This window comes from Gymnoscopelus microlampas, assembly GCF_963454915.1.
Source record: "Gymnoscopelus microlampas genome assembly, chromosome: 10".
In the NCBI taxonomy this organism is placed as follows: Eukaryota; Metazoa; Chordata; class Actinopteri; order Myctophiformes; family Myctophidae; genus Gymnoscopelus; species Gymnoscopelus microlampas.
Genome location: NC_139947.1, coordinates 31,710,529 through 31,732,058, shown reverse-complemented (window position 1 = coordinate 31,732,058; position 21,530 = coordinate 31,710,529). Strand labels below are relative to the sequence as shown.

The following is a 21,530-nucleotide window of genomic DNA, read 5'->3' as shown; positions in this document are numbered from 1 at the left end:
GTCTCGCTAGCCAATCACAGCGAGTCTGCGAAGTTTGAAGTTAATTTCATCATGTGTCTCGCTAGCCAATCACAGCACATCACACTGGGTGTGATTTCTTTTTAGCCTATGGGCGTGTTTTCCACAGCATGGCGTCACAGCGAAAGACAAATTTTCACGACGGAAAGAAAAACTTACACCACGGATGGGTCCTAAACCCTCTTATAGGAGCGGTTGCACCGCTCAAAAACAGACATTGCTTACTCCATAGCATGCTGAAGCCATATTTCAACTTTCAAATTGTGAACCCTATGACTATTAGGAAGGGAGAGAGAAGGAGGCTCTTAAGTGCCGATCAAGGAAAAAACCTTTTCAGAAGTAACATTCAGAAACATTTTACAGCGTGTCATTAACACTGGAAATCACAGTCATATTAATTGGATTATAGTGAATTGGAATAGGGAGAATATCTTCCTACATCGATATTATAGTCCACATCTGGATCCTCAAAGTATGGATACAGTGTTTGGTCAGGACCCAAAACTAGGATGTGACATGGGTCTCCGACAAAGAATAATTTCAGTGGCAGGGCTCAAAGGACAGCTGTCAGTCAGTCCATTCGCCATTTTGTTCCCAAACAACATATTGATATCTACTGGCTGGATTGCCATGGCATTCTCTCGCCTGGGGTGCACCTTCGTGGACCCCAGGCGATGGCCTCTTCTGATCTAGCGCCACCATTATGCCATATTTTCAACTTGCTAGTGCTTTTTGCATAGAAAAAAAAACTTTTGTAGCTACAAGCTGTTGTGCATACCTTTTTCTGCACCAGCGACAAATGGATGTGCATAACTTTTTCTTTGACATTTTCAACTTGCACACTAGTTATCTCAAAATATAATCTAATTGCCATGAAGCTCACTGAATGCATTTGCATTCATACTACTGTACATAGAGGATGGCCCCTACTGATGTTGGTGACCCAATGGCCTTTTTTCTAATGCCACCCATAAGCCAACATTTCCAATTGCGTACATACATGATATCCCAAAATCTAAGCAGCAGTTTACCATGACACTTAATGTGGTCAGCAAGGATGCACCCTGCTGATTTTATAAACCTACGCAGGGCCTTTCCTCTAGCTAGCACCACCCTTCGGACAGACTTTCCACCTGCACACGTTATCTCAAAATCTAAGGGTCAATTTGCCTTTTACATTTTTGAGCACATTCTTGCTCCCTGAGAGATGAACCCTAAATATTTGAATGACACCATGGCCTATCCTCTAGTGTTAGGCAGATTAGCTAATAGGCAGATTGATATGATTTTGGTGAAGTCTATGGCTTTCCCTCTAGCACCAACCTTAAGCAAATTTCCATTCGGATGTGAGGAGCAGCACAGATTCTAGGCTTCTTGCAGGCTTTAGACTCATTGTATCGTTTAATTTATTGGGCCCTTGGCTAATGGTCAGGGTGAAACCATTTAGGAAGCACCGGTGGTGAATGGGCTATGGTACAGTTTCTTGTGTCAGTGTGCTTTTATTAATGTAAAAAAAAAGTGTGTGTGTGTGTGTGTGTGTGTGTGTGTGTGTGTGTGTGTGTGTGTGTGTGTGTGTGTGTGTGTGTGTGTGTGTGTGTGTGTGTGTGTGTGTGTGTGTGTGTGTGTGTAGGTGTGCGTTCATTCCTATTGCATATGCATCATTTAAACATGAGGTGCCCAAAAAAGTGCTGAAGAAAGGGATCGGGAGAAGACTCTGCCCCCTCTGTAGCGTGATCTTGCAGTATAGCGCTATCAAGTGAAGTGCTGAGAAATCAAAATGCAACTCTTCACACTAACACTCTACTCATGTCTCACTGAAGCACAAGGAGCCAATTCACTGAGATAAACTTTGCGCTAAACTTTTTAATGCTTTAGCACAGGGGTGGGAAACTTTGATGATGGAGAGGGCCACTATTTTTCCACACTCACTCCAGAGGGCTACATTGCATACTCTTGGGCAGACACCGAATTGTAACTTTTTTCGTAAATGAATGCCGTACTTCGCCATTCTATGTCACACAAAAGTAGCAAAAATAGCCAATCTAGAAGCACAAAACGGGTTGCAGAGTTTTGAGCTTGTAGATCTGCTATTTTTTCCCTTGTTTTTTTAATTGAAATCCTGAAGAGTAACATTTGTATTTGATTTCAAATGCATTTAGTTATACCTATGTTAACTTTATGAACTTAAATACAAATACATTGGACATAAAAAAAAAAACAATAGAATTTTTATACTAGTCATTAAGCTACTAATATAGACTGAAGTAATTAAAGTGGGTCATGTTTGCATGTTTGGAATTGTAACAGCTGAAATCAATAATATATCAGTATTCCGATATTAACCTGCAGGCCTTATTAAGTGAAGGTGGGGGCCGCATGTGGCCAGCCGCCAGTTGCCCGTGTATGCTTTAGCACATCAAGCTTGCTTGTTTGGAATAGATTCTCATTCTCTCACTGGTTTATGGGTGCAGATGCATTGGTAGCTGGCCTTTATTGGGTGACTGCCCTATATTGTGTTGTATTTTCCTTTAATTGTTATTCTGATGTTATGCACTGTGAACTAACTTAATCCATTAAGACCGGGAACGCATCTGTGTCATTTTACAGTATAGATTTCTTTGGCTATTCCAAAAATAGCAGATGTACAAGCTCACTGTGAGCTTGTAGATCTGCTATTTTTGAAAAATTTGTGCAAATATTTGAATATATATATAAATAAATATATTTTAAAGCAAAACATTTTAACTTCGAACTGTGCTTCTGGGGGTACCTGGAACAACATATTTTGAGATGAGGGTCCGCGGCCAAATACACAAAATCATCATTTTGGGGGTCCTTGACATGGAAAAGTTGGAGCACCACTGATATAGCAACATACTGTTAGGATTTATAAAACATTTTTAGATATGCATTTGGCCGCGGACGGTCCCCCATCTCAAAATGTTTTGTTCCAGGGACCCCCCCCCCCCCTCAGAAGCAAAGATTTGAGTTACAAATGCTGGCTTTAAAAAATATAAAAAGATTTGCACACATTATCCACGTTTTTTAAACAAAGCAGCAGATCTACAAGCTCATGCGCTTATAGATCTGCTATTTTTGAATACCCAAAGAAATCTTAAAATGACACAGATGCGTTCCCGGTCTTAATGGATTAATTATTATTCTGATGTCATGCACTGTCAACTAACTTAATATGGTGATAAATTCCCAGTCTCTTTTTTTAACTCTAGAGTTTCGGTCTTGGATAATGGAAGTCTACGGATTTCCAATGTTAGTAAAATGGACGCAGGCCTCTACACATGCGTGGCCAGAAACCAGTTTGGAGTGGCGAGCAGTGCCGGCAGCCTGTTGGTTAAAGGTGAGCAGTTCTTCTGTTGGTTTATCTTCCAACTTTGACACTGGTTGATTTCCACAGTGAGTGGAAACTGCTTTTGATTCTGTATTGTGGTCTGTAAGAGGGGATTGGTTATTTCCTAAGGCTTTTCGTGTTAATCTGATGGATTAGTGATTCCAGTGTAGGCTTAGCTATTCATTCTGCCCTTTTTATAAACACAGAAATAATTGCTGCATTTTAAGTCAGACATAGAGCAGTGTATGTTCTGCTACTAAGGCTACTCTTCATTTACATGACAGAGATACAACACAATTAGTTGATTTGCAGCGGTTGAGAGTAAGTACTATATGCACATTTCTATGCGTTAATGTTTAATTCATACTTTTTGCCCATGTGGCTAAAAGTCATCCTCAGTTTGTTTAAGATTTGAGTCCATTTAAATGACATGCGATCTGCAAGGCAATGAATTTTCAAGACCTTTCTAAAGAGCACAGTCAACAACAGTGCTCTATTAGAATGCCTTTCGCTAATTCCCTCTCACAAATTTTGAATTGCAAATTGGTTCGTATACTGTAGCAACCCATCTCCACTTTCTCTTTTTTCCCCCCAAAGCCCCTTTTCCTTGGGGAAACAAGAGCCTTATCTATACATATGTGTACATTCATAGCTAGAATTGTTCGACTATATTCATGAAATTTCTCCAGTACCAAGTCAAAGGTTGAAATATTGTATTAGCAGTCTCCAGTTCATCCCAGGGATGAAATACCAAGCATAACAGAAATTCAAATGCAATCAATTTAGTAGAAACCCAGAATTATCATACACCAACATTGCCAACAATTCTTATTCTTAATCAAGTCCAAACAGCAACATAATCTGACCTTAAAAAAAAGAAGAAGAAAGTGAGTAACCCGTATCATCATCAATGATGGAAGGAAAATAAAGGAATATAAAGATGAAACATTTGCCACAATGCCAAGACGTGAATACCAATATTTACTCCCAATATTTACACACAGGCTACTGTATGTTATCGCGCCAAGAAAGAAAACACCATACGGACCAAATTTGCTGTCATTCTTAACAGGAAATTAGTGTAACAACTGTGGGCTGAGATGGGCAAAGCTTTAGCAAAAGCCCATCTCTTGTTTCGCAGCCTTGTGCCAAACTTTCCTGTGGCTTACCTGAAATGTACCACTTCAACCACGTCAGTCCCCCTCAAAGGGGAAGAAGATAAACAAGCCAGCTTGTTTTGACAGAGCCGAATATAGACCTTTACTCCCCCTGACATGCTGTGTCTGCTTGCCTGTCCATTAGATGCTTATGACATGCATGCATAATTCACAATGGGCCTGCTGTATGGGCCTCTCAGCCCCCATTCTATACTCTCTGCACTGTGCTGCTGTTAAATGAGACACCCGGTGGAGACAGACCAAAGATTATGTTGATGTGCAACACGCTGAGGTTGAAATAGGATTGGCTCTTTGTCTGGCCACACACACACACACAGAAGCAAATTATAGACTCTGCTCTGACCTGTGGAAATGGTAGATATCTCTCTCTCCCCTCCACCCCCCCCCCCCCCCCTCTCTCTCTCTCTCCCTCGCCCCCATGGGTCTTTAGTGACGCAGCCAACCATGCTTCAATTTATGAAAATTGCCCAGAGAGATGCAATTTAAATAACTGGCGGAAATGAAATTAATATATCCTGAGATCTGTCATTATGTTGTGCTTAACAGCCAGCGCCAGACACTTTTACAAAGCATGTTCATGACACTGGCTTTTTTGTTGTTGTTGAAAGTTGAAATAACAAGGAAACTATGAGTGGAACCATGGCCAGCCTGTGGAGAAACCGGTACATTATATACTGGATATAATGCCTTCCTCCTGCTGTGTGCATCATGGCTGCCCTCATAACCCTGTCCTGTTTACGACCATGTGTTGTCCCCAGAGCCGACGGTGATCACCAGTCCAGCGGGGCACCTAGATGTCACAGTGGGCGAGAGCATTGTCCTGCCCTGCCAGGTGTCTCATGACCCCACACTGGAGCTCAAGTTCACCTGGTTCTTCAATGAGCAGCTCATCCACTTCGGAGCTCACGGAGGCTATTTTGAGAAAGTCGGCAGCGTAGGTGCTTTCATACAATTTCGTACTCTTTTTCTAAGGTTATTTTTCAAAGCCCCTCTCGGAGGGAATGAGAGGGGGGGGGGGGATATGTAACACAGCTCATGTATCATGATGACATGGTCTGTGTCTACAGTTGTATGTGCCTTGATGCTTTAACCCATTAAGGTTCCTGAGGTTCCGATTCTACAAAATATTAAGATTTTGTTTTTATTAAAAATATATATATATTCAAAGAATTGCACACATTTTCCAAAAATATCAGATCTACGAGCTCATAGCGCGGCACTCGGTGCCGCGCTATGAGGACACACACACACACACACCACAGAGATGCGACGCAGACACACACACGGCCGTCGCGCGAACACACAGGCACACACACACCACGCAGACGGTAACACGGCAACAGTGTGTCGCGAGCGAGCGCGCGCACCAAACACTCACGGCAACAGTGGGTTGCGCGCCCCAAGACACCACCGCCACAGAGGTTAGTCAAATTATAGGAGGATGATTAACACATTTGGCTTTCATTTCACCTGTCTTTCAATCTCGCTTTCTATCAACCGTATCTTCCAGGAAGTACAGTACTGAATTGTTGTTCATTATGAATAATATCAAATTAGTTTCTTTTTTTCCCCTCTTTTAGAATCAACAAGAGGGTTGTTACGCTTGATAATACCTCCTCTGTTGACAAAAGCACCAGCCAAGGAATACATGATTCAATGCTCAGTCATGCGCTAGATTTGATCATCTAGCAGCAAATATATTTCTCTTTTAATTAGGAAAAGCAATTATAAGGTCCTGGCTTCTCATCACCTCAGCTTGATTCTGCTTTCACTCTGATCACAAGCAGCAGCAAGTGCTTCATAATTGTGTTTACCTCCACAGTTCAGTTGAGCACTTGACTGTGCACCATACACTTGACATGATGTTGACATGTTGTGGTTGGGGAGCCAGTTACTCATGAATTGTGATCAGTCGTCCAACAGTTTAAATTGACTTTCATTATCTGTTTGGCAGAGGCTAAAACAGAGATAAGAGTAATTAATGTGTTTGTGAGCAGAGATATTTTTTTTTGTTTGTTTTTCGCCTCTTCTAGAGCAACTTGGAGGAAGCTTTTCAGTGTATATTAATGAGCAGATGAATGCAGGTTACTCAGTTTCTAAGATACTGTAGGCCTTAATTGTTTAATGTCGTTCCAAAGTCAACCCCCCCCCCCCATTCATATCAATTCTATACTTGGGACATTTGTTATTTTTATAATAAGTAACATACTGTATATGCTTGCAATATTGCTAGCCTTTAATCTACAGTACATGGGGAGCGGGTGGGCTTCACTAAGTCGCACATTTTTTATGTATCAAAACAGCACCTGGAGAAGATGAAAAGTGACTATATGATACCGTCTGGCCATGGTGCTTATAGACTGTATGTTGCTCGGGAGTAGAACAAACAAGCATTACACATGCAATATAGGAAAAACTGAAACAGCGCTTTCAATGTAAAGCTGCTGCGAATTACACTAAGTCCCAGTTTGCTGGGGCAGAGGGCAGAGTCTTTCAGCTCTGTCCTACTAAATTAATCACTCCCACTCTTACTTCCCACTTTATTACAGCAAAATGAAAATCTCTGTGTTGCAGACACAGCCCCTTTATGAGAGTTTACATCTGGCTTCCTGAAGGACACGATAAACAAAATAAAGCTGGAGAAGACAGACAGACAGACCACTCTACCTGTTCAGTCCATATAGAACTAGAAGTCATTCACCCCACTATGGATTAACTCTGTTAAACGTGTCAATTTAGAATGAAAAGAAACGCATACAGTTGTAAAAAATGCGTCATTACTTTCCCATTTGTTGCCATTATGTTGAGGTGCTCATAAATGGAATCATAGTTTTGTGCAGCTGTCAAATACAATCTGATGGGGCCAAACATTGTACTCTTTCAAGTCCGCACTGAACACACTTGTTTACACTTGTTTGCTTTTGGCAAATAGTTTGTTTATTTTTGTACATGTAAAGAGTCCTTGGGTTTTTGAAAGGCGCTATATAAATTCTAGTCATTATTTATTATTATGAATATGAACAATCACACAAACAATCTCAGTAATAGTCCATATGATGCATGTCTATGTCTACAGAGCAATTGTACTTCCTTGTTTACTCTGTATGTGCTGAAAATAGTACCCATTCAAATAACTAATATCAGCAAAAGCTTAAATGTCAGTAGTAGTTATTATTTAGTCACACGCTTGTATTAATATTTAAAAATAGCAACCAAAAATCACAGATCTCCAAATAATAATGTGTCACATCGCATTGTGAGCTTGTAGATCGGCTATTTTTGCAACTTTTGAGTGACACTGCAGTATGACAAAGTAGGGAATGAATTTACTGGGGGGGGGGGTACTGAGATACAAGGTTTCTGCCTGACAGTAACGATAGGCAGATGTACTGTACTTGAAGTGTTTTAGCCAAGCACCCACCCACCCTTTCGTCCTATCACTTATCCACCTAAAGTTCCTTATTGATAAGACACCATCATACTCCTCTGAGGGTCGACCCAGCCGCCCTCTGGTTCCCAGGGGTGGGTGGGTGGAGAGTAAAAACAGCTAGGTGTGCTGAGGTTACCACCTCAAACCACTTATCACCGCTGCTCAGTGACGTCATTTTGTAGTAATCCACCCACCGAGGTGGGTGGGTACTGCAGTGGTGGATGGCTAAAATTGGAACATGTATAGGAGGCCTTTAGTGTTGAAAGGAAGTGCTTTACCGATTCATGGCGCTCGTCTGCTTTAGCCTCCTCATCAGATAGTATTTGATAGATGCATGAAGCCTTGATTCCAGTATGTGAAACTTAACATTAACCCTTTAAGAGCTGGAACGCATCTGTGTCATTTTTAGATTTGGCCAAAAAGCATTATTTTACACTTTGGCTATTCAAAAATAGCAGATCGAGCTTGTAGATCTGCTATTTTTGAAAAAATGTGAAAATGTGTGCAAATCTTTGAATACGTATATTTTTTAAATCGAACATTTTTAATTAAAATCTTTGCTTCTGGTGGTCCCTAGAACAAAATATTTTGAGATGGGGGTCCGCGGCCAAATACATATACATTTTGGGGTCCTTGACATGAAAACGATAGTATCATACATAAAGATGTATCCCAAATAACTCCCAACAATAAGACGTCTACATTGATCAAACGCCTAAAATAAATGACAGTTACTGAAGTTCTGTTTCTAGTTTACCTTTTGGGGGTTTTGCCACTGTGGCTCATGTTAACAATAGACGTGAAACACCCCTCAATCATTTCTGAGGAGTAATATGTTTATCCTGTGTGGATGGTGTGGATGGTGCGGTGAAATCACTAATGTCAAATCATTACAGTATTCTGGATCTTATCCTGTATGTCCGTCCACGGCTGGTTTTGCACTCACAATCACAACCATGGGTGTATTAAGTTGCAGCTGGTTCTTTGTGAAGTTTTGATATTTGATATTTTCTTAGTCCATATGGTATCGTTGCTTGTGCTATTTAAAGTTTTCAAAACGTATTGTATGCACATTCCATTCATACAACTGTATCTACCAGGTGCTTGGTGCAATGCAGACAATATTATAGGCAAAGAAAAACACCTGCATCATATGCCTGATGAAAACATGGCAAGTTAAGGAATAAAAAACAGCATAAGATAAATACAGTACCTTTAGACCAACTATGGAAAAAAAGTAGTTTAAAAAAAGCTGACATGATGGAAACAATTAGGAAAATGGGTCCCACGTTGAAACTAAATCCTTTAATGGTCCATTGTTTTTAAATTATACAATTCTCTGGTGAATATTTCCTACAATATTTTGTTAATGTAGCCCATTCCTGTCAATCAGTCAAGTCAAAAAGTCAGCCAGTCAGTCCTGTCAAGCATTCCTTGCATTTTATCGCATGGATGCACTGCTGCACAGACTTCCACAGTATACTACAGTATGCACAAACCTACTGTGTGTCTGTGCTGTACAGATAATGAAAACAGTACGTGCACTTGTAATGGAAAGGAAATGTTATTCTATGTATCTAAGTACCACACTACTTATACTGCAAGTATGAGGTTTTGTAAAAGTTTTTCAGGTCTTAGTTGGTTTAAGAAACCATCCAATAAATCTTTATGCCTGGAAAATGAATCAAACAGAGTTTTGAAAATCATTCCATCCACCATTAAGACATTTTAGGGATGTCATACGATTCCGAAGATAATTTGTATCTCTCAAAAATGTCCCTGGCTTTACATCAAAGTAATTATTGAATCTTACAGCCTGTTTCACGGTAGCCAACTCTCCTAGATGAGACATAAAACTTAACACTAGCTGTAGTCCAAAGCTAATGGGATGAGATGGAATAAAAGGATCTGGCTGAAAGGAGCCTTTTAATTCTACACAAAAGAAAGTCCTCATGATTCACCGGGAACACCTGCAACTAAGTCATTTGTCGAGTCCTTGGGTCCTCGCCATAACATTTTCTTCTATTATTTAATCAAACAAATGCCAAAAGAAATCACGCATGGCATTGTGCTCATACTTGCTGTGCATTCATTTCATTTTTGCAATTATTGAATAGCGAGGTTGTGACAGGTTGTATATTTGGCCCACACTATCTACCCTTATGTGGACAAATTTTCCTTTGTGGATCTACCATGTGGATTGCGTTGCGTTGCCACTCTTTTGCACCTTAATATGTCTAACCTAATGTATATGAAGTGAAGAAAAAAGGATTGTCCGCACATGATAAACTGCTCTCCCGTCTCTGAACTTGATGAAGCCCTGTATGGGCGAAACGTTGTTCACTTGTGGTTAAAATAAAAAAGACGGGGGAGCAGTTTATCGTGTACGGACATCCATTTTTTCTTCCCTTGATTATTTTTGGGTCCAGCACCGTATTTAAAGAACTGTGGAGGTGTGCATATCCAACCTTTTTTCATATAGCCTAATGTACTGTACAGTATATACCTGCTGCTTATTCATGCTACGTGTATACAGTATAGTACGTAGATATCTTAGATTTTCCTTTCCACCTGTAAACCTGTGATGTGACAATAAAACTGATTCTGATTCTTCTGATTCTATGTTGACAGCGCTCAGCGGGTGACATCATGATCCGCAACATTCAGCTAAGGCATGCTGGGAAGTATACATGCGCCGTTCAGACCAAGGTGGACAGTGTTTCCATTGCTACTGATGTGGTAGTCAGAGGTATGTCCACTCAGCCCTAAGTAAACACCTTACAGATCCAGTGTATACATTAAGAAATGAAAATGTTAAGACCACATCTAAAATCATAAAAGTTAATCAAATTAATCTGCACCGACTTTGATCCGGTGTGTTTTCGTGGATGTGGAAAAGTTACACCCCCCCCAACACACACACACACACACACACACACACACACACTTCTACCACCAGCGTAGCAAACAGGTGGTGGTATTGTTTTTAGTTCAATACAACAAAGTACCTTAAGAAATTGTAAGCAGCTGTTACATCCCTGAGATATTGCCTGCCTAATCATTCTATTACAGCAGCTGTAAGCATGAGTAATTATACTCCCATTATGCGTCTCTTGTATTGCTCATCCGTGCATTTATATTTTGGGCATGTACTGTAGCTGACACTTTTATACAGAAACAATTAGAATGAGGGCAAGAGTAGACACAGCAATATCCGTTATGTCAATTTAATTCTGAAATTAAAGAAAAAGTTTAAAAAATGTTAATTATGGCCTAGGACCCCCGGGCCCCCCTGTGGAGTTTCAGGTGACGGAGATGACAGAGTCCACTGCCTCTCTGTCCTGGGGGCCTGGTCTGGACAACCACAGCCCCATCCTCAGTCACACTATCCAGGCCAGAACGCCATTCTCCCTGGGCTGGCAAGCTGTCACTACAGGTAGGAACATCCTTGAATTGTGTTTAGCTAACTGCGGTAGCCAGTGTGTGTACATGTATCTTGCAATACAACAGTAGAAAAATATTTTCTTTAAAAATGCATAGCTGCATCATATTAGTGTATTGCAATTGTCTTCTAAATTATTTTTGCAACCTTCCGCGTCTGAATAGTGAGAAAAAGTTAATCCTGGGTATACAGCAAAAACACATTAGCTCCTGAGGCATGTAGTGAAAAATGGGACTTCTTCTGTTGTTACAGGGGATGCCTGGGTGAGATGCCGCCAATGAAATAATATCCTAGCATATTTTTCATAACATAACATAAAATTAGGTGAATCGCATCGCCTACTTTCTTGGGTGAATTACAGTGGCAGAGCATGCACACAGTAAAATCCTCTGTGTTCATTTATCCAGTTGCAACACTTGAGATTGTACAAATGTAACCAAATGGATCAATTTGGTTCCATTTGTACACTCTTGAGTTAAATTAATGCAGAGTATTTCACTGTGCAATCTTTTGATGAGAGTTTATTTGTGTGGTGTGTCTCAGTGCCAGAGATGCTGGGGGGGAAGCAGCTGTCAGCCACCGTCATTGACCTGAGTCCCTGGGTGGAGTACGAGTTCAGAGTCCTGGCTACCAACGCCATAGGGACAGGAGAGCCCAGCAAACCGTCCAAGAAAGCCAGAACCAAAGAAATGCGTACGTGTACAATTCTGCTTACATCTTTAAACCGATATCTCAGAACACTTTGAAAGTGGTTAACCCCAATACTAATACAAAATGCACATACTGGTACAATTTTCAACTTTTGGTTTGAGAATGATGATATTGAGGATATTAAGGCTGATTCTGATGATTTTGGTGGTGATGATATTGTGAATTGACAATAACTAATGATAAATAGGGGTGTGCCGATACACTAATTTCACGAAACGATACGATACGATATTTGGCTCACAACTTCGATACGATTTCGATACGATACGATACGCACTTTTTTTATTATGAAAATATATGGAGGAGAAAAAAAGAAAATGCAAACAAATAATTCTGTTTTTGCATTATTCAGACATGCAAACTTGTAGCTTTTCAGCTACAATAGCCGTTTTGAATCCAAATAGTATGACACCTGACCCGAAAAAAAAACATGTTGTCACTCTTTTCACTTCGGGGCCGTTTGCATGCCTGATTATTATGATTGTAAAAAAAAAAAAAAAAAAAAAAAAAACGATACATATCGTCGCGAAAACGTATCGCGATATATCGCGGGACGATATATCGGCACACCCCTAATGATAAATTATCATTACCATCATCATCGTGATCAACATCTGCATCAGAATCATATGTATAATCAAAATTACGATGATTTTGGTGATTGTGATTATGATATTGATAACGTGGAATAAAAACCATACCTCCCAAAATGATGCTTGATCCCTCAGCTCCAAGGGTGACTCCTGCCAGAGTGAATGGAGGTGGTGGAGGTCGATCAGAACTGGTCATCACTTGGGAGGTAAACTTGTCTTTCTGTGGAATAATAATAATACTTTTATTTATAATATATTATATTATATTATTTATACATTTGCATAAAAACTAGCTCTGGTCCATAGCGATAGGAGTTCTCCTTAACGCTATGCGACGCTTTGCGCATTTTGTCTATGTAATGGAATTGGAATGACATTTTTCAATTGACAAGATCTGGCGCACAGGAGTAACAAAAAATCTTTATTTTCTGGCCAAAAAAGTGTATTTTAGTTCCACCGAGGATAGTAGGCTTTCCAACACCTTAAACCCGTCTTTGTTTTGGTGAGTAGCTGAAGTGTATTTTTTATTTTTACTAAAGTCGAGAGACTGTGCTATGGAGAACTCCTAACGCTATGGACCGGAGCTACATAAAAACCATCACACCACTGTACAATGGAATATACAGTGTGCCATTTGCAATTTTCAATTAAGCTAATTTCACTGTCTTTGACTTTTGGTGCCTCTTTCTAGTGCAGGAATATGTATTCTGGGTGCAATACAATTAGTGACTATAATGCTACTGTAATTAAACTAGAAGTTCGGGCCGCTGCGCAGCCCGACCGTCTAGCGTGACGCGTCGTCCACTTCGCATCGCAGATCCACCTATTGTGTGAAAGTAGGGCAAAGTCGCTTATGATTTTGAGACATGGCAACGCTGTGGTGAAAAGTAAGGCAAATGCGCGTATAATCAGAGGACATGTCAACGCTGAGTGTCCTGTGCTCCCCTCTGTCCACGGACCCCTTGGAGTCTTGGGACACCCGCGAAACATCGTGGAGCCCTTCGGACCCCCGCGAAACATAGCGGACCCCTTGGGGGTCCCACGAGACCCTTGGGGGTTCCCTGGAGACCCTTGGGGGTCCCTGGAGACCTACAGACACGGCGAAGGAAAACGGAAAACTGTAAAGCCACAGCCACGCATGCAAGAAGTTGCACATGAACTCTGCAGCCGCACTGAGGCGCTCCAACATAAACACTCTGACGCTCCCCTAAATCCACTCCAGGGTTTGAAAATACCCACTTCACAAACGGGTGACGTGCATCACCGTTCCAATGACCAAAACTCCACTTCGGGATTTCGCAAAGACCCACAAAAGCGTTCAGTAGTCCGTGTCTGTGTGAGAATGGAGCACAGCGTGCAGGAAACAAAATGCTTGCACACGTCCGCACATGGGCAGATATGCCAATTGTATTATAGGATAGCTCCATTGTGAATAGTCATTTTAACCTCAATATGAATACACTTGATCGGGCACAATGCTTAATTTGTGATGTAGGTACATTTTCATCAATGACAATTCAGCCATTGACAAATATCCCGCACACAGCGGGGAGCTGAACTGAGAAGAATAGTGTGTTCCTCTGCATGCGTTATGTCCTCCCGGTAAGGCTCCTCACTGGCAGGTGAAGCGAACTGTTGGTGGCACGTGAATCGGAGGAGACACATGCTTGCCTACACCCTCCCTAACGAACCAACCAGTAGGGGTCAGCAGCGACAAGGGACTACAGTACAGTACAAGGGGAATAGGCTCTATGCACAGCAGCCATATTGGAAATAAACTGGGCCTCTTCTTACTTCCTTCACGGGTGTTACCAATGTTACTAATGAAGGCTGCGTTCCATTCTGGTCAAACAGAGTCAGGATGCTGATATTGTGCATTTTGGCTCACTGGAAACACTCCACCAGCTACACCAGTGGGTCTCAAAGTGGAGTCCAGGGACCCTAGTGATTCCGTGAGGGGGTTCTAAATGGCCCGTTACGGTTGTGTAACTCAGAGTGTACAAATGGAACCAAATGGACCCTTACGGGTCCATTTGGTTCCATTTGTACACTCTCAGAGTTATGGGGATCCTTGAAATTAAAAAGTTAGTATCATTGGTAACACCAATGATACTAAGGAAGATGCCCAATTTCCTTCCAATATGGCTGCTGTGCATAGAGCCTATTGGCTCATTTCGATAGGGAAAAAAACGATTTACACTAGACGTCCTGAATCATTGCTCTGAGTCATTTCACACCTTCCTATAGCCTGTTCCTGAGGAACAACAGAGTGGCCCTGGCTTCGGCTATGTGGTGGCCTTCCGCCCCCATGGAGCCCAGGGCTGGATGCAGGCAGCCGTCACATCCCCCGATGCATCCAGATACGTCTTCAAGAACGAGAGTATTCCTCCCTTCTCTCCGTACCAGGTCAAAGTAGGGGTGTACAACAACAAGGGAGAAGGTCCTTTTGGGCCGGTGACAACCATCTACTCAGCTGAGGAAGGTACGTGCTTCATGCATATCTTCAGTGAAATCACTAAGGATTTTGCTGTGTAACGCTACTTCAATATTAGGCTAGCTGTGAATGAGGCATTATAAGGCATCATGATTGTATAAGCACATACTGTAAGCATATTACACATAGGCTGCACAGTTGCATCACAAACGTAATGCTTAATGCTTTACAAAACATTACCAGGATGACCATGAAGGCCGCTCTTATACAGCATGCAGAGGGTTGGACGTTCCACTAGTTAAGCAAGTCTGTGATGTAGACCATCTGAAATATTCCAACAGGTGCAGGATTTAGCAGTACAACATTTGACCTCAAAGTGAGGTTGAAATGTTGTACTGTACTATTAAATCACTTTGGGAGAAGAACAAACTGAGCGGACATAATCTCTTCTACTGTAGCTCTATATTCTAATAATGTGAAACATTATAGCAATTCTTCTAAACACATTTGCAGTGCAGTAAAATATCAAACCCATTTTAAATTAGCAATCGCCTATTAGAGTTTGCCACTAGCTAAAACTATGTTAATATGTTCAGTAAGCCTTGTCTATTGTAATTGTCCTAACTTAGTCACACAAATATTAAACTATGAAAATTAAAAAGGCAGATACTTCGTAGCGGATGAGTTTAATAGCATTCAGGTGCAGGTTTTACTCAAGTCATCCAAGTTAAATATGCCTTCAGCCGTTACAAAAAAAGAAAGAAAAAGTGTATATTCCCTGCTTGTTAAGTACTGTAACACTGTCATCTGTCACTTCACTTGTGATCAAAACATGGCAACTCACATTCAAAGGTGTGCTTTTGGTTGGCATGCCAGCTTCAAGATATGACTAATTTACAATGTGCTTTTCTGGTGTTGATGGCTACTTAAGAAAAGAAAATAAACGTAAAAGTATAAAATTATGCAGTATGATGCAGTAATGAAGCTTGCACACTTACAATAGGCTTATAACACAACCATCTCTAGGTCGTCCTCAGACAGACGAGCCCAAACCATGAATCTGTGTAATCTTATGCACAGCTGTCGTTTTCAAGTGTTTAATTCCTTTAGTTTTTCATTCCTTGTACAGTATGTGCGAATGCACATGGGCCAAACACAGATTCAGAGAGTGTGAAACAAACGCTCTGCCAGTACACATCCACACCTTCAGAATTAACTTAACACAACACTGAAACCATTAGGCCAACAAACTGTGAAAGCAACATAATTACACTGTACTCATGATTTCTACATCTCTCCTCCTCCATGCTGCTCAGAGCCCAGCAGAGCTCCAGGGCGACTGAAGGCGAAGAGTGTGTCAGCGTCCGAGGTGGAGGTCACCTGGAAGCCCCTCACCTGGAGCAACAACCGCAGGCGCATCCTGGGATATGAGGTCAGGCCAACATATGCCCACACATAGCAACAGTTGTACTAACGCTACATGCAGCCAGTGGTGGAAAAAGTACTCAAATGTTGTGCTTAAGTAAAAGTATCAATACTGCAATGTAGAAATACTCCATTACAAGTAAAACTCCGGAATTCAAAATTGACTTGAGTAGAAGTACAAAAGTATTGTCATAAAAATGTACTTCAAGTACCAAAAGTAAAAGTACTCTGATGAAGGTCTAACGGCCGAAACGTTGCCGCTCTAATAACGTGTATAATACGAGTTTGAGAACAGTGTGCGGGAGTTCTCTCTTTTATGGCCTATGGATATTTCCTCCTACGCACCCGTCTGCAAGGAACTGAAGGTGTGCATGAGCCTTCACGGTCAAGAGATGCAACATAGAAATGGACACAGCCAACAACATTTGTGATATTTAGATTTTTTTCTTCTTCCCGCAATAGCAATTGACCTTTTGAGACATTGTCTCGTATACGAGTATACATGGGAGCCAGTAATCAATGTGAGCACTTTCAAGCCCCCACAGGACGCCCAATGCACAAGTCTAGAGTTGGTGTGATATGTGATAACAGTATGCTTCCAGTAATATTATTTACGGACGCAGCCAACCAGCCATTTCAGAATTACCATTTTATACTTGCCTCTAGGAGGCAAGTACAGTATTTCTCTCTCTTTTTAACTGCCAAAAGTTACAAAATTGTCTGGTAACTATTTGGTTGTGACTCACTGGAGCTGCAATACACTAATGTAGCACTGCTGTATTACATTCAAGAAAAAATAATTTGAAGTAGTGTGCAGGATAGAGGCAGCATAAATGTATAAAAGGGGAACATGTACAATGGCTGTCACTGTACGCGTGCCAAGGAAGGATAACCTGTATTTTCTGTGCTGTGTTAAAGCTGCGGTACTCGAACGAAAGAGATAAGCAGGACACAGCCAGTGTGATCAGGACTGTGGGGAACAGGACGTCAGTGCTCATCAGGGACCTGGAGGGCAGCACTACCTACTATGTCTCTTTGCGAGCCTATAACAGTGCCGGGGTGGGCCCACAGAGTGCCGTCGTCAATGTCACAACCAAAAAACCACGTAAGGACCGGTGCTTAGACATTGTGATCACAAAGCAACGCACATAAGGCTGTCTCCCTTATATTGTACTTATCTAACCCATTAAGACCGGGAACGCATCTGTGTAACCACTTTAACCATTGTCTTATACTTTGGCTATTCAAAAATAGCAGATATACAAGCTCAGAGCGCGGCACAGAGCGCCACGCTATGAGCTTGTAGATCTGTTATTTTTGGAAAAGCGTGAAATTTTGTGCAAATCTTTGAATATACACATTTAAACTTTTTTTACTCAAATCTTTGCTTTTGGGGGGGCCTGGAACAACGTATTTTGTGATGGGGTAGGCGGCCAAATACATATCATTTTGGGTGGTCCTTGACATGAAAAGGCTTGAGAACCACTGACTAGAGCAACAACATCCCATAGCTTGGATTTAGAAGATATTTGTAGAATCCCCAGAAGCAAAGATTTGAGTTACAAATGTTCGCTTTAAAAAATATATATTCAAAGATTTGCAAAAATGTACAAATCTACAAGCTCATAGTGTGCCGCACTACATGTATGAGCTTGTATATCTGAATTATTAATATTAATATTTTTGAATAGCCAAAGCATGAAATAATGGTTACAATCTAAAATGACAGATGCTTTCACGGTCTTAATGGGTTAATAATAGAATAGCTAGTCAGTCAGTCTTTGGATAGTGGTTGCTGATGTTTATTAGAGGTGTCAAGGAGAGACTGAAATGACACGCGTCTCTTCCCGTTGAGCTATATGATTTTGCAGCACCACGGAAATGGTGGTGTGCATGTTTTCTCTGCTTTTATACCATTCCCCTTCCTCCATGAAAAAAGAGACAAGCAAAAGGCCCTTTTTCATGTTAGTTCACATGCAATTTGCCACTTCCCACCACTCTCACCTCTAAACATTCTGTGACATACTGTGGACTACAGTATATTGCCACTGTGCAGCCACTTTGCAACCAATTAATGTCAGTATTTAGGGCACTATTACTTTATTATGGAACCAAAGTAACTTTTGCTGTAAAGAAATATGGACTATCAACAGAAATTGTTCCACTATGTCTCGTCCTCTCCTGTACCCAGCACAAACAGAGACAGACGTGTAGGAACCCAGCTCTTACACCCACTCATACAGTAACTTCAGACTGTTGCTGCCAACTCCAACAGTGGGGATGATAAGCTGATAATGAGAAAGCTCCTTCACGCCGAGTCAGTTCTGGATGTTACTGTATATTGATCGTTTGTTGTTTTTCTGACTCGGCTCTATCCCCTCTGCCACCCCCCCCCCCCAGCTCCCAGCCAGGCCCCAGTCAAGATCATGTGGAACACATCCAATTCCAAGGTTATCCTGAAATGGGACCAGGTTCATGCCCTGGAGAATGAATCCGAGGTCACAGGATATAAGGTACAGTAAAGGAAGGGAGTTTTGCACGGCTTTAGAGGATTGCCTACTGTGTGTGCTTCATTGAAGATATGGCTGCAGCTCTGTGATGAGTGAATGGGACTATGGATTAGACTGTAATGGGGAATGACCCATAGGAGCCTCGCAGCCGTGGCAGCCTGTAAAGCGATTCACTGCCTTGACCAGGTCAAAACCTAGTATATGGTTAGCCTGTATGAAAGGCTGGAGGGTTTTAACATGAAATGACAGTGAACAAATGTAGCCCTCGCCAACTTACTAGTAGTTGCCGGTACGGTTAAGTGACTCGCAACAGGCTGCCTGGTCGGAGACAATGGAAGGCGACGTCCTCGTTTTGTAATTATCCAGTTCTTTTTGCAAATAGAGCCTCAAACACAAGTGTAGTATGATCTCTGCAAGCAAAGAAAACCACCAATGAAAATGTGCACAGCAGCAACCAAAGGAAATATGCACAGCAACAGTCAATGACGTCTAATTATCACATGGATACAAAATAAATAAAAACAATATTGCTCCACTTATCACACATCTTCAAGCTATTACAATATCCCTCAATGGGGCAATGTGCTTGTAGGAAACACTCACGGCAATCAAACAATCACCTTGTTCTCTGTACAGCTACGCACATTCCCAAATCAAATAAACCCATATTTACCACACAAAATAAAACTGTAGCACAGGTTACTCACATTGTTATTCACGCACAACTGAAATTGAAATTAAGCTGTTGAGTTACAGGCCCTTCTACTACAGTATGCACCAACTCCACCAGTGCCAATGAGCCTGTTAGGCTGGCCCAATTAGCGTCTGGAAATGAGTACAGAGGCATGGTACTGTGCAAACAAAAGGTGTGTTTATTCACCAACACAAAGATGACGGAAAATGGTGACATTAAGACAGGCGCTCCAAAACATGATGGGTGGGGTACATCTCTTTCACCATGTCCTACCACCAGCTCAGCTATATGATCACTGGCAGCTTTTCATACTCACCTGAAGGCAATTAGTCTGGACTCCACCATGTTAAGGGTTAGGGTTAGCATATAAGGTTAGGGTTAGGGTACATATAGAAAAATATATCTCCATGAACTACACAGGTAAGTAATGATTCCTTCTTCAAATATTCCTTCTTCACACTACTACCACATAAACAATGTCCTTAGCAATTCCAAAAGCACATCAAAACCCCCCTCTGCCTTTCTATACTATGGTCCAGCCCAATCACACTGGAAAGAGACACAACAGTTACAGGTACATGTTAAGCATGCAATCAATCATATACTTAACATTAGATATTGCACTTTTGCACAAAAATAGATGTGCATAGGTAACAGAGGATCCTCTCTGTTACGGAGCCAATTAATGCTACTGCTTTGATTGTCTGATGGAACAGGAGAGAGAGAGAGAGAGAGAGAGAGAGAGAGAGAGAGAGAGAGAGAGAGAGAGAGAGAGAGAGAGACCTGTAACTAAGCTTTAGCACAAGGGTTGGAGATAACTCACCCAGTGAGTCAGACAGACATTGGCATGGTCCTTGCTTTTGCAGTCCACACTGGATGTGTTTGCCTGTCGGGACAGTGCAATCAAGGGTAGAATACTTTCACAACATGTCAACAATTGCAAGTATAGGGAATGTGCATCAACACATTATGTGGCTCTTGCCTTATACACACAAGACTAGTGTAATCTGGTGATGTCTAGCAATTGTATAATAATTGATGCAACAGTCACCCTTTAGGTGTTTTACGTCACAAATTAGTTAAATACATTGGAAATTACATACATACAGACAGATGAAGCTCGATACGTCATACCATGAAACCACCCCCAGTAATTCAAGTTGGATCCACAAATAACATTTTTGACTACTGGAGCAGTTATTTTTGCATCCTTCCAGTTGATTGTTTTTTATCTGGGATTGAGTGACGTTCAGCAATCTCAGTAAATATAATTGCTGTCCCTTTCTAAGCAGATTATGTTATATTGGACAAGACAGTGGATCAACCAAGTTGAATCACAAGACAGCCAAAAATAAAAAAAAATTGGATTGATGCTAAATTGAATTGGCATTTTCCTCCTCTGTCCTTCACCCTGTCCTCAGGAGATTTAACACAATCATGTTAAAGCAGAGATTCACTTTTGTCCGTTACAGAAGCAGTACAGTACACGCTGCCCTCATCATGCATCACAGCCTCGTCTGAAGGTGACAGGACTTTGAGCTTTTCATGACGCATCAACAAGAACGCACAAGTTCTGCCCACATCACACAGATGGAGGCGTTATAGCAGTCACCGTTTTTACTATGTGCTAGCTGAATGAATGTTACATTTTTACTCTACCCCCAACGGGAGTTTGTTTGGAGGATGGAGGATCATCTGAAATGACAAGTATTGGACTGAAACTATTTGGTTAGAGTTATAAGATCT

At 41.3% G+C, this 21,530-nt stretch overlaps 1 protein-coding gene across 3 annotated transcripts in view; it reads left to right on the top strand.

Moving 5' to 3' along the window:
* cntn3a.1 (contactin 3a, tandem duplicate 1) overlaps nucleotides 1-21,530 on the top strand; it is a 114,674-nt gene that overhangs the window by 90,474 nt on the left and 2,670 nt on the right. For all 3 annotated transcript variants that reach the window (XM_084069535.1, XM_084069534.1, XM_084069536.1), the window contains 10 exons: nucleotides 3,249-3,376; nucleotides 5,304-5,479; nucleotides 10,607-10,724; nucleotides 11,253-11,411; nucleotides 11,961-12,110; nucleotides 12,857-12,927; nucleotides 14,969-15,203; nucleotides 16,472-16,587; nucleotides 17,499-17,685; nucleotides 18,981-19,093. In XM_084069535.1, the coding sequence (XP_083925661.1) occupies nucleotides 3,249-3,376; nucleotides 5,304-5,479; nucleotides 10,607-10,724; nucleotides 11,253-11,411; nucleotides 11,961-12,110; nucleotides 12,857-12,927; nucleotides 14,969-15,203; nucleotides 16,472-16,587; nucleotides 17,499-17,685; nucleotides 18,981-19,093 (1,453 nt within the window). The remainder of the gene's footprint in view (nucleotides 1-3,248; nucleotides 3,377-5,303; nucleotides 5,480-10,606; nucleotides 10,725-11,252; nucleotides 11,412-11,960; nucleotides 12,111-12,856; nucleotides 12,928-14,968; nucleotides 15,204-16,471; nucleotides 16,588-17,498; nucleotides 17,686-18,980; nucleotides 19,094-21,530) is intronic.